Source organism: Prionailurus viverrinus, chromosome E2 (assembly GCF_022837055.1).
Source record: "Prionailurus viverrinus isolate Anna chromosome E2, UM_Priviv_1.0, whole genome shotgun sequence".
In the NCBI taxonomy this organism is placed as follows: domain Eukaryota; kingdom Metazoa; phylum Chordata; class Mammalia; order Carnivora; family Felidae; genus Prionailurus; species Prionailurus viverrinus.
Window position 1 is genome coordinate 49,912,727 of NC_062575.1, and position 13,799 is coordinate 49,926,525.

At 51.9% G+C, this 13,799-nt stretch overlaps 1 protein-coding gene across 1 annotated transcript; it reads right to left on the minus strand.

Moving 5' to 3' along the window:
• Positions 1 to 1,597: 1,597 nt before the first annotated feature.
• Positions 1,598 to 13,382, minus strand: LOC125153449 (carcinoembryonic antigen-related cell adhesion molecule 3-like). Its single transcript, XM_047836604.1, has 8 exons — positions 13,208 to 13,382; positions 12,005 to 12,364; positions 7,027 to 7,305; positions 5,466 to 5,586; positions 4,435 to 4,487; positions 4,108 to 4,139; positions 3,640 to 3,681; positions 1,598 to 3,381 (listed from the first exon to the last, which is right to left on the minus strand). Exons 1-8 carry the CDS (start codon positions 13,269 to 13,271, stop codon positions 3,316 to 3,318), a joined length of 1,017 nt encoding a protein of 338 aa, XP_047692560.1. The 5' UTR covers positions 13,272 to 13,382; the 3' UTR covers positions 1,598 to 3,315.
• Positions 13,383 to 13,799: the final 417 nt, after the last annotated feature.

Here is a 13,799-nt window from a genome sequence, read left to right on the forward strand (position 1 = left end):
ATGTTATATTGGACACTGTGAGTGGACACAATGGACCCGAGCCCATGGAAGGGCAAGACTGGGTCTGTAGCATCAGAGTTGGTTCTGCAGGTGGGATGTGAATGGGGAGAAAGGACGATGGGGGTGACTGTGAGTGCCCTTGTCTTATCTCTTCCCCTGAGGGGTCACAGGCAGATGCAGAAACCCTCAGATGTTGGATTCTCCCCTGAGAGATCTTCAGGTCCCCCCTTGTCCCCTGGGTGAAATGTTTGCTCTGCTGGGAAGGGCAGGCAGATGGCATAGGACTCTGACAACACGCACAGGGCTCAGCAAGGAGGAGCTGGAGAAGAGCCCAGGGGCTCTGCTCAGCCCTGCTGCCTGTGGGGTTCAGCTGGGGCTTGGAAACAGGATGCTGTGCTTACGGGGTGCTCCAGGCCGGGTGATGAGTGTGTTTCCAAAGTCAGGCACTAAGGGTCGTAAGCTAATCATGAAACATTCCTTCCTTTTATTTTCCATTTTTTTCTTTTAGTGAGGAAACTCTACCCCCAATGCTCCAATTCACGACCCTGAGGTCAAGGGTCTCATTCTGTACTGACTGAGCCAGCCAGGCGCCTCCATTCCTTCCTTATTGTATGCAAGACAGTGGCCTGAATCTCGGGGGGCAGGAGGTTCCCCAAGAGGCTGGAGCAGCCTCCCAGACTCCCCAAGGCCACCCTCTGGATGCAGCTAACAGCCACGCAGGGAACTGTAACGAGCAGGGAATTGTAACAAACGTGCCAACAGTAACATCCAGACATGTGCAAAGGGCTTATGACTGATAAATTAGAGCAGAAGCAGCTCATCCCCGTGATAGCATTCTGCCTCATTACATGTTTCTTATGTAGAAAAGCAATAGGCAGCTTCTCCAGAGTCTTTTTCTTGCCTCCTCCCTGCTCAACCCCTGGGAGGAGGCTGGCTGGGGCACCTGTCCAAGGTGCTGATGCTCACCGAACTATTCCCAAGGCTCGGGAGCTGTGATCTTCCAGTTGTGTCCACTCTCTTTGCATTCTTAACAAGGAGCATTACTAACAAGGAAGAGGTGGAGAAGGCTGCAGGGAGTGTGGACTGGCCTTCATCACTGGCTCAGGGCAGTGACGGTGTTGTGGACATCCCTGCAGGCAGTGACTCCGTGGTCAGATGACCAAGTCCAGGCTGCCCACCAGCAGTTTGTCATGAACGATTATGGTGAATATGGCCTTGGAGGTGCAGTAGACAGAACAGAGGCCTCTCAGAGACTCCTACATCCCTCGTGTCAAGAATCTGTGATTATTTCAATGATAAAGGGACTAGCAGATTAAGTTAAGGACCATGTGATTGTGACATTATGGTAGTTTACCCAGGTGGGCCAATATAATCCAAGAGTTCTTTCTTTTTTTCTTAAATTTTTAAAAAATGTTTATTCACTTTTGACACAGAGAGAGGTAGAGAGAGAGAGGGAGACACAGAATCACAGGCTCCAGGCTCTGAGCTGTCAGCACAGAGCCCAACACAAGGCTCGACCTTCTGAGATCACGACATGAGCCAAAGTTGGAAGTCTAACCCATTGAGCCATCCAGGCACCCACAAGGGTCCTTATATAAGTGACAGGGGGAGGCAGGAGAGGCAGAACCAGAGAAGAAGAGGTGATGTGGAAACAGGACACAGAGAGACTTCAAGATGTTGCACTGCTGGTTTTGAAGGTGAAGGAAGGGGCCGCATCCATGGAAGGTGGGCAGCCTCCAACGGCACAGCTTGAAAAACAAGGAAACAGACTCCCTCCTAAGCCTCCAGAAGAGACAGCCAGGTGGGCACCTTGATTTGTGTTGACATCCACCACTAAGCTTACAATAATTTGCTAGAGCAGCAAGAGGAAACTAACAAGAGGCGTCACCCTGTCTAATCCAACATAGTGTGCATTGCGATAGGAGCATCACAGAGCTAAAAATGACGTGATACTTTGCAGCTTGCTTTTCTTACCTCTCATCTCATGACTAAGAAACAAGTGGGTGATGGCAAACCCACCTGTGAAACGTGGGTGCGGTGCCTTGGTGCTTGGACCGCTTTTGTGTGAACAGGGCACCTTGACGCGAGCGAATCCACATGGGCACCCAACCGGGGGCCTCAGGGAAGGACTGAGAGCCACTGGCCCAGGTGTGTGGAGGAGGCTGCAGGTGGGACAGTAGGACGAGGCCTGTGGACCAGGTGGAAGAGAACTTTGTCCCAACACCATGGGAGCCTGGGTGAGTTAGGTGGGGAAAGCCCTCTGCCTCTGACCTGCATGCTTATTTATGGGGAGGAGGTGTGTTTCAAGATAAGATCCCGCTCAGGGAGAAAAGTGGACACTGCTGGGAGGTACTGGGCTAGACGTCATGGGCAGTGTCCGGGAAGGCTATGCTCAGAGCATGAATTCTGGGTCCCAAACCCTGGCGTTCCTCTGACAACCTGCCTTTATGTCACCCCAGCAGGAAGGACATCCCGAAGGCTGGAGAAACCTTCAGACAGGTCTCAGTGCCCTGGATCCTGGATTTGGGGACAGGGCAAGTTTATTGGTGAAGGCCACCAGTCAGGGCCACCGGGGATGGGTGAGGAGGACCAAAGGGCTCAGGACACCAAAAGGCTATGAAGGGGTCCCACCTGGGATGTGTGCCTGCCCATGGCTGCTCCTTCCAAGCTCCTCCTCGTGTGGTCATCAGAGGCCCCATGTTCTGTGCTCCTGAGAACCCCGTGCACATGTGCAAACACTGGAGGTGTCTCCAGCCTTGGTCCCTGAGCAGGGTGAGGACCGCTGAGTGCTGTCATAGTTTGGCCACAGCTCTGGTGATCTCTCCTTTTCTAGTGAACGTGGTCCCAGCATGTCAACACCCCTCGCCCCTCCTCTATCTCAGGGGACTAAGGTGGGGGCTTGGTGAACTCAGAGAGAACATTTCCCTGTGTGACCCAGGAGAGAAGGGCCCCAGAGGTTCACGTGAATTTCTGCTCAGAGAAATCACCATTCACCAAAAAAGGGCCAAGGAGGGGGAAGAGTCCTCTTTCATCAGATCCCCTCATGCTGTCCCTGGTGGGTCAGGGCCCGGGATACTTTCCCTGGGAAACCCCACTTCCTGGGACATGGGGGCCTTTGTCCTGGCCCATCCGGGGTTCGTGGCAGCCTGTCAGGGCTTCCAGAAATCAGGAAGGCCCGGACCCTGGGTCCATGTCCCTGAATATCCTCTGGGCTTAGAGCTGGTTCTCTGGCTCAGGTGGGGGCACCTGACCCCACCCAGGGTCTGGGGTCTCAGGAAGGCCCCTGAAAGGAGTAGCTCCCAGGGGGAGGGGAAACTAAGAAGACACTTGTCCTTTGTAGTTGATCTGGCAGTAAATGTTCCTGTCAGGGTGTTGTAACTCCTGTAAAAGAAAAAGAGGCCTCTGAACCCCGCAAGCTTCCCAGAACATGTCTGGGTGACTTTCAGGTCCTGCGTCCACCTCTCTGGGAACCTGGCTGGGTGGCAGGTTTCTGCCCCAGGCCCCTCCTTCCTCCCACTAGCCCCTGTGCCCTTTTGCTCTGCTGTGTCCTAAACCTGAAAGCACGGGCAGGGCAGGTTGGGGACAGATCCTCAGCCCCCTTGGGCTTGGGGGACCTGAACATTCATTGCCCACACTCACCTGGTAGATGGGAACGGCTGTCCTTGGGCTGGGTAGGGTGCTCTGAACAGGGGGAGAGAATGGGTGTCAGTGGACAGAGGGAGAGTCATTTCTCTGCAGGGGTGACCCGTTCTGCCTCTTGAGCAGCTTTCGCCAAGCCTGTTGACCCACACCCCAGACCCAGACCGGTCTCTCCTGAACTCCCTGCCCCACTCCTATTAGCCCAGGAGCCCTGGCTGATGTTCCCAGTGCTCTGTCCTTGGCCAGACTCCAGGGTTCCCCTTGGGCCAGCTCAGAGTGGCAGGAGAGACTCAGGACGGGGTGGGGAGTGGTCCTGTCCCTGAAGACGTACCAATCCTGGGCAGAACAGGCCCTGCCTTGTCCTGGCTACTCTGGGGGAAGCAGAGTGTGTGCTGTGCTGTTGAATTCGTTGGTTCTCTGCCTTGCGCCCGCACAACCTAGACCCCAGTGGGGAGGGGGTGGGCTTACCGGGGATGTGGAGCTGCTGACTGGACCATGACCTGGGGACAGAAACAGGAATTAGCACTCAGGGTCCACCCTCCCAGGAGGTACCGGGTCATCGGCTCTCGGAGAACCAGGGAAGGAGCACCTCCCACAGGGAGACCCACTGGTGCTGGTCTGGGAGGTGCTGAGCCGTGACCTAGATTCCATAGGTCAGGGAGTATGGCCAGTTGGGGTCCCCTGTACTGAAGCCTCAGGGACGTGGTCAGAGGCCCCAGGGTGTGACTGGCAGGAGTGGGCATTGGGGGCAGGTCGAGGGGCTCCCTGTGCTGCCTGGGCTGAAGGGATACTCACCAGGGGTGCAGGCTGGGTGCCCCATCTCTCTGTGATTACGTTGGCCACTGGCCCTAGGAAAGATCAGGCTTATTCGTGAGGTGGGCAGGGAGAGGTCACAGCTCTGGTGTCAGAACAGGGGACAGGGAGGGTCTTCATTCCAAGCAGGGCTTAGAGACCACATCTCTCCACCAGTCAATTTAGGAGGGGAAGGGCCCAGGAGAGGGATAAAAAAAGGCCTTCAGAGCACATGTATCCTCGGACCAGAGAGGAAGCTGGGCAGCGGACGGACACCTAGGAGAAAGTGTCCCGAAAAGGGATCAAGAGCCCAGGAAAGGAATCACACATGAGGGTCTGAGTGACTGGAAGGGTCAAGGCAGCCAGCTGCGTGTGCAGGACGCTTGGGGAGCCCCAGGTATGTCAGATCCCTGAATGCGGTGCCCCTGCTGTGGCCAGACCCTCGAGTCCTCAGGCCAGAAGACGCTGAAAACTGACATTGGCTCGTGCTCTATCTCCATCTGCCTGGACGAGGGGCTTCGTCCCAGGACCTCTACCTGACGGGGCCCAGGGTCTGCGGTGTCACACATCAGGCGCCGTGGTTCCCGCATGTGCCACTTAGGGGGTCGACCCCACCCGGCCTGTCAGGGTCTTCCACTCTCCCTTGCGTGACCTTGGCCAGGACCACCCTCGGTCCTGAGGCTGCAAATCCCCGTCCCAGGGCACGTGGACTGACAAACCACGGGAGGTACCGGTCTCCGTGCACTTAGTACCGAGCACTGCTGTAGGGTTGCCGAGCGAACCAGGACAACCCTGAGGGGCTGTTCTGTGATTGTCCCTAATTTTGCACAGTGGCAGCTGTGGAGGAAGGGCCCCGGGCAGCAGCTGGTGAGGAAGGAGCCAGGTGTGACCAGAGGAGAAATCCAGGGGGCAGTTGGGAGGTCTGGGACACCCAGCCCAGAATCCTGGGTCAGGACGGCGTCTGCCTGCTGGTGAGTCTGTTGGGGTGGGGGAGGGGTGGTGGACAGGATCGTGTGTGGGAAATGCCATCATACCTTCCCGCCTTCCCACGGAGCAGGAGATACCCCAGGGAGGCCACGAGTGCCACCCCAACCAGGACCCCAATTGCAATGCCAACACTGGTCCCCACAGGGAGGCCCGTGGGGCTTCTTCCATCTGAAATAAGAAGCAAAAGGGAGGAGGAATGAGTCCCAAGTCATATCTGCTGAAGCCATGAGGGCTGGGGGGAAGGGCCTGGCTAGGGAGGAAGGAATGGCCATCGAGGTCTGGATGATGTGTGTTATCTCCACAGCATCCCCACCCCCTCGGCTGCTGTGTCATTTCTTTTTTATTTTTTTAAATGTATTTTTTTTTTTTTGAGAGAGAGAAGGAGAGTGGGAGCAGGGAAGGGGCAGAGAAAGAGGGAAGACAGACTCCCAAGCAGGGTCCCCACTATCAGTGCACATCCCAACAAGGGGCTTGAACCCATGAACTATGAGACCATGGCCTGATCTGAGGTCAAGAGTTGAACGCTTGGGGCACCTGGGTGGCTCAGTTGGTTAAATGTGTCTTTGGCTCAGGCCACGATCTCATGGTTCGTAGGTTCAAACCCACATCAGGTTCTGTGCCTACAGTGCAGAGCCTGCTTGAGATTCTCTCCCTCTCTCTCTGCCCTTCCCCAACTCTCTTTCTCTGTCTCTGAAAATAAATAAATTTTTTTTAAAAACTTAAGAAAAAAAAAGAAGAGTTGGAGGCTTAATGGAGTGAGCTGCCCAGGTTCCCCCTGCTGTGTCCTTTCTGTCCTTGTAGTGAAACCTTGGACTTGAATCTTCATGTTGCCCTCCTCTGCCCAAAACTGTGGCCAGTGCCCACATCCTGTTCATTTTCCTCCTAATGCCTCTCTTTCTTATTCTCACATTATGCCTCTTTCCACATTTCTTCCTTTCTATTACCATTGATGGTCTTAGAGGGAGGCCCCTACTTGTCCACTCAACACGGATTAGTGAAAACAACACTAGCTGACTGCTTTCGAGGTCAGCGCTGGGCCAGGCACATGGGAAATACTTTGTGTATCTCATCTGCAGCTTCCATGAGGGGGCCAGGTGTCAACCCCACTGTGCAAATTACGGTCTGAGAGTGTCAAGGGCTTCAGTAAAGTAGTGAAGGTCACAGAACTGGACCGAATTGAGACAACACTTAATCCCAGCTCCACGGGACATTACGGCTAATAACAACAACATCAATGAGAAAAGAACAAGAACTGCTAAATTTGATTGCGCCTTGAACCTGTGTAGGATGCTGTCTCAGGATTTAAGATCTCATTAACCTCATAGTGACAACCCTCAGAACAGCCCTAAGAGCCAGCCTTTCTTTCCAGTTTTACAGAGGAGGAAACTTAGGTTCTGGAGGTTGAGTGCCTTGTCTGAGGTCCCACAGCTGGTATAAAGCAGAACCAAGATGTTAACAAGATTAGTCTAATTCCGGGGATCTCATCCACATTGCTGTAGAGGCTGTGAAGGAGGCTCCCACCTCCCCCAGACCTGTATTCTATTTCACACACACCCCCTGCCCGTGAAATATACAGGGAGGAAGGGGGAACGGTCGAGGGTCACTCACAGCTCACAGCCAGGCTGATGGGGTCACTTCTGTTGGAACTGGCCCGGTTGGAGACCTCACACTGATAATTCCCGGCATCCTCCACCCTGACGAGGCTTATGGTGAGGGCCCTGTTGTCCCGGGACAGCTTTATCCTCTTTGTGAGGTTTATACTCCGGCCATTGAAGAACCACCGGATGGAGACCTTTTTGTTATTTGTGGAGCAGGTCAGGACCACAGAGTCCTTATGTTCTGTGGCTGTGGTGTTGCTGGCATGGACAGTAGGCTGGGACACTTGCTCTGTGGAGAAACAGAGGAGGTGACAGAATGAGAGGGAGCCTGGGGCCATGCTCCTTCTTCCAAGATCTCGGCCACTCTGAGGGCCCCACTGGGCTCTGTAAAGGTGCCCCAGAGGATGGCCCTGATGTCTGCAGAAGGATGAGTGTCTTTGTTCAGGTGGCGATCTATAAGGAGGGGGCTGTACCTCTCCCTCTGACCCTCAGGTCCCCCTCTGGCCCTCAGTCATCTGCCTGGTCTGCCTGGACATCTCTGTAGTATTAGCACCACACACCTCTCAGTCCATGTGTCCAGCATCCTCATCAGCAGGTGGAATTTTTTCCCATGGACTCCTGTGTGATTCTTTTCTTGAACTCAGTGACTTTAATAGATCAAGCCTCACTCCTTATATACCTTTTCACGTATGGTGGGGAGGAAGGCTTGCGGGCCTTCTATCTCTGAGTCTGAGGCACCTTTACATAAAATAAGGAAGGTATTTGCACTGTTATAATTTATTAGGAAATGAGAGCAGCCCACCCAGTCTTCATCACCTCAGGGACCAAAGAGTTTTCAATCCATAGGATTTCTCCCTCTGAAGACTTTTACTTCTACATCTGTGGATTGAATCTCAGGGTGAAAAACTTCTGTAGAGAATCGGGTACGGTATACAGAATACTGGCACCCTTATAAATAGAAGAAAACTACTGCAACATAATAAAGGCCTTATATGAAACCCTTACAGCTAGCATTATACTCAATGGTGAAACACGGAGAGCGTTTCCTCTAAGATCAGATAGTACATAAACATGCCTCTTTCACCACCCATATTCAACAGAGTATAGGAGACCAAGCTGAAATAATTTGGAGAAAAAGAGTAGAACGCAATCAAATTGGAAAGGATTAAGTACAATTAGGTCTGTTTGTAGATGACATGAAATGATATGTATAAAACTCTAATGATTCCACAAAAACTGTTGAACTAATCAACAATTTCAACAAACTTGCAGGATACAAAGTCAACATGCAAAAATCACTTGTGTTGCTATACACTAATAATGAAATAACCCCTTCCCAAATTAAGGAAACAATTTAATTTACAATAACATTAAAAAGAATAAAATACTTAGGAATGAACTAATGAGGCAATAGACTGTACATGGAAATCTATAAAACATCACTGAAGGAAATTACAGAAGACACAAATGAATGGAAAGACATCCCATGTTCATGGATAGTAAGACTTAATATTGTTAAGATGACAATACTACCCAAAGAGATCCACAGATTCAATGTAATCCCTATCAAAATCATTTTTTTAAAAGATTTTATTTTTGGGGCGCCTGGGTGGCGCAGTCGGTTAAGCGTCCGACTTCAGCCAGGTCACGATCTCGCGGTCCGGGAGTTCGAGCCCCGCGTCGGGCTCTGGGCTGATGGCTCGGAGCCTGGAGCCTGTTTCCGATTCTGTGTCTCCCTCTCTCTCTGCCCCTCCCCCGTTCATGCTCTGTCTCTCTCTGTCCCAAAAATAAATAAACGTTGAAAAAAAAAAAGATTTTATTTTTAAGTAATCTCTATACCCAACGTGGGGCTTGAACATATAACCTAGAGATCAAGAGTCGCATACTTTACCGACTGAGCCAGTCAGGTGCCCCCCCATCAAATTCTTAAGGAAATATTTTGCAGAAATAGAAATTTCCAAATATTCACATGAAATCTCAGGGGCCTCAAATAGCCAAAATTATTTTGAAAAAAGAACAAATTTGGAGGACTCCTACTTCCTGACTACAAAGCTAAAGCAACCAAAATAACATGGGCTTGGTATAAAGATAGGCACAGAAATGCCAATGGGATGCAGTAGGTACCCCAGAAACAAACTGAATATATGTGTTTCAATGATTTTCAATAAGGTTGTCATGACCATTCAATGCATAAAAAAATCTGTTCAACAAATGGTATTGGGGGCTGCCTGGGTGGCTCAGTCGGTTAAGCATTCGACTTCGGCTCAGGTCATGATCTCGCAGTTTGTGAGTTCGAGCCCTGCATCAGGCTCTGTGCTGACAGCTCAGAGCCTGGAGCCTGCTTTGGATTCTGTGTCTCCCTCTCTCTCTGCCCCTCCCCTGCTCATGCTCTGTCTCTGCCTCTCAAAAACAAATAAATGTTAAAAATTTTTTTAAACAAGGGGCGCCTGGGTGGCTCAGTCGGTTGGGCATCCGACTTCGGCTCAGGTCATGATCTCGCGGTCCGTGAGTTCGAGCCCCACGTCAGGCTCTGTGCTGACAGCTCAGAGCATGGAACCTGTTTCAGATTCTGTGTCTCCCTCTCTCTCTGACCCTCACCCGTTCATGCTGTCTCTCCCTGTCTCAAAAATAAATAAACGTTAAAAAAAATTTTTTTTAAACAAATGGTATTGGGAACACTGCGCATCCTAGCAAATGAATAAAGTTGGACCTTGACCTTACATCATGTACAGAAATAGCCTAAAATAGTATGTTTTGGTGGTATAGTGGTGAGCATAACTGCCCTCCAAAATTAACTTAAAATAGATCAAACATCTAAACATAAGAGTCAAAACTGTAAAAGTCTTAGAACAAAACATAAAGCAAAAACTTTCTGAACCCGTATTTCCCAAAGATTTGTTAGATATGATGCCCAAAGCAAAGACAAGAAAAGAAAAAATAGATGAATTGGATTGTATTGAGTTAGAAAACTTCTGTGCTCCAAAAGCACAATCAAGAGAGTGATGATAGCAGTTATGGAATGAACAGGACTCAGGTAGGAAATGCACAGATAGAAACACAGTCAATGATTTTTAAAAAATTTTTTTAAAGATTTTATTTTTAAGTAAGCTCTACACCCAATGTGGGGCTCGAACTTACAACCCCAAGATCAAGAGTCTCATGCTCTACTTACTGAGTCAGCAAGGTGCCCTTAGTCAATGGTATTTTAATAGCATTGCATGCTGACAGATGGGTAGCTACATTGTGGTGGGCATAACATAACATATAGAGTTGTCCAATCCCTATGTTGTGAACCTGAAACTAATGTTACATTGTGTGTCAGCTAAATTTCCCTGACCAAAACCAAGACCAAAACCAAAAAACAAAAACAAAAACAGAAAAAAAAAAAAACAAACAGTGATGGCAATGCACAGATTGGAAGAAAACATTTGCAAATCATAGCTGGTAAGAGATTACTATCCAGAATACATAAAGCACTTCTGCAATTCAACAACAACAAAAAGCAACTTGACCCTGAGGACCCTTCTTTCTTCCCCATCTGCAAAGGCCCCTTATATGTGTGTGGAGTTTTCTGGAGCTGACAGACTCCCCTCCCCACATTTGAGACTGGACTGGGAGATCTCAGATCTCAGATCTCAAGATCTGCGATGAGAATTCAGAGAGCAAGAGGAGGAAGCATCTGCAGACGTGTGATGGGAGAGTTCAGGGACAGATCTGTGTCACAAGCAAGTGAAAATAACTTCACCTCGGCTCTTTTCTGAAAACCAGGCAGACCTTCACCATAGTGCCTAATGTAGATGCTCCGGGGATCCACCTACCAGAGACTGTGATAGTCTTGACTGTGCACTTATTGAGGAGAGTGCCAGAGTTATAGATGAGGCAAGGCCCTGTGCTGGTTTCAGGTGCAGAGTCAGAAGGAGAAGGCAAGTCTACCCCAGTGGGAGTGACACCAACACATCAGGAAACACTCAGTGATTTCATGTCCAGCACAGGGAGGTGAGGATGGGCCACCTGAGGGGCGGCCGGGGCATGCTGACTCAGGTTGCTGCTGGGGGTCATTAGTTGGAGAGTGATCACAGAATGAGCCTCTATTTGCTCTCACTGCCCACACCAGCACCCTTCCCGCTGATGGAGGAGAGGACAGGGCTGTGCTGCCCATCAGCCTGTGTGACCCTGATTCAGTGACTATACCTCCCCGGGCCTCAGTTTCCCCCTAATACAACAGGAATAATGGTAAATGATCTCCACCTGCCATGCCTGTGAAGTAACCTTTAACCATCCTTAAATACCTGGCCCTAAAATGGTACATCGCGGCTGGCCAATCAAATGGCCTCTCTTACTCTTGCCTCCACAAGACAAGGCTCCCTCCCTGGGCCTCCTTCTTGGGAGAGGAAGAGCCATCAAGAGCATCTCTCTGCTCTGTTCCTCCCTGGGGGTGCTGACCCTCCTCTGGAGTCTCCTAAGTCCCACACAGCAGTTGGCTAATGGACTGGAGCCTTTTTATGTCTGTGCTGCCCATGCCTCTCTCCAGATGTAGATCTGGAGACCGAGCCCTGGCTGGCGACCAGCTCAGAGGCTCAGGACTCGGGCAGCTGGGAAATCATTGCTCCCTGTCAGCCCTGCCCAGGAGCCCTACCCCACCCTGGCACAGAGTCCCCGGGGTCACGAGACTCAGGAGCCCCAAGGCACTGTTCTGGGCAAGGGCCTTCTGGGCTGAGCTCTAGTGAGGATCCCAGGGCCCCTTCGGGCCTGGCCTTGACCGTGACCTGCATGGTCTTTCTCAGATGGTCGTAGAGTCTGGATTCCAGGAAAGGAGTTGCAATCTTAGGAAATTCATCTCTACTGTGTGTGTCCTGCACTAAATGCTCAAACCCCACATGGGACACAGTGCAGAAGGGAAGGGAGACACAGTCCAGGCCTGTCAATCCTGTGTGTACGAAGTAGAATTCACTCCACCCGACACCAGAGGTGAGAGAGGAATTACTCACGATATACACGGAGCCGTCTAGTTACTATTTCAATTTGAAAATTTCTCTTTAAGATTCGTACAGTGTAGTATCCCGTGTCCTCCAGGTTGATGTTCTGGAACAGCAGGGATCCGTTGTGATATAATGTCTCTCTGCCGCTGTGTGCAAATCCTGGGGTAATTTCTTGTGAGTCTGCTGCATATGATACAATTTCACTACGGGGCTCAACAGTTTCCCCTTTGAACCAGCCAAAGCCTAAAAGATTGGCAGGCAGATTGTGGACACGCAGAAGAACGTCCTTCCCTTCGGCAGCATTGGGCGGCACCGATTCAACAGTGACTTGGGCAGTGGTGGGAGGGTTCCAGAAGGTTAGGAGTGAGACTAGGAGGGAAGACAGAAGACCTGGATCAATATTTGGCCTATGTATTGGGACGGAAAGATGTGGCCCTGGAGACTGAGCAGGTCCTAATCGCTCAGCATTGGGCCCAGGGGTGAGCGTGTGTGTGTGTGTGTGTGTGTGTGTGTGTGTGTGTGTGTCCTACTGGTCAAGGTCAGCGGCACGACCGCCATGACTTCAGTGCTTCTGAACTTGTGATTTCCTCTGTTTCCAGTACTCTCCCTCAGATGTCCGTGGGCTCACTCCCTCACTGCCCTCAGGTACCTGCTCACACTCAGGGGGTCCTTGGGAGAGGCCTGCCCACACCGCCTCCTCTAAAGACCCTCTGTCTTCACATTCTGACCTTTCCCTGCTCTGTTCCCTTCGTGGCCTGTCAATGCCCGACCTCCCATTCTGTGTCTTTGCTCGTCTGTCTTCCTCCCCAGAGAAGTGTGCTCAGGGAGGGCAGGGACTCTGATCTGTGTTGTGCCCCAGTGGTGGGGCCGGCTGCAAATACCTGTGGATGAATGAATGAGTGTTCCCAGGGCCCAGCATTGATCTGTCAATATCTCAGGTTGGTGGGAGGGGCAGCGTTTAGGGTGCCTGCTTTTGCTCACATCGTTTCCAAAATTCAGTCCTCAGTGATGAGTAACTTGGGACACAGCACATCGCTCGCTCGCCTCTTCCAGATCATGAGATTTTCCTGTTGCTGAGCCGGGAAACCCCTGTCTTGCCCTGCCCTGCCCTGTTCCCATCCCCTCTCGGCACCCCGTCTTCCCCTGGGAGACCGCAGTCAGTCAGCCTCTTCCGTCTCCCCCAACCCCAAGCCAGGGGATCGTCCCTCTCACCTGCCAGCAGGAGCTCCTGCCAGGGAACACGCCCTCCTCGGGGAAGGGCCGAGGGGGGCTCCATGCCGCCTGCTGCCTGCTCTGTCCTTCCCTCTGTGAGGAGAGCTTCGGCTCCAGAAATGCTCGGGAGCACCGCTGTCACGACAAGTTGGCTCTGTGGTCCTTCCTCCCTCTGTGCTGAGCCGCCTCTGGGGGCAGGAGCGCTTGGCCGGGTCACGTGGGCAGGGGCGGGGTCTCTGCCCGGTCCCTCCCCCTCCCCTCTTCTGCCCTCCCCTCCCCTCACTCCTGCCCTCCTGGTCTCCTTCCCCTTTCATTTCGTCTACGTTTGGGTTCCCTGCGAACTGCTGAGGCCTCTCCCTCTTCAGCTGGGATTTCCCACCATATGCGAGTGCGCACACAATGCCCTTGTGTGCACAAGCCCAAGCCTGTGGCATTGGTGTCCTGGGCGCTCCCCGCAGCTCAGGGTCGGGGCGCACAGTCAGCCCCCTGCAGCCCTCTCTCCTCCCCATGTGGCTTTTCTCTTCAGAGCAGGAGCCCGAGGGGCTACCCCAGGAACTCTCGTCACAGGGATGTTACCCCCACCGGGCATCGG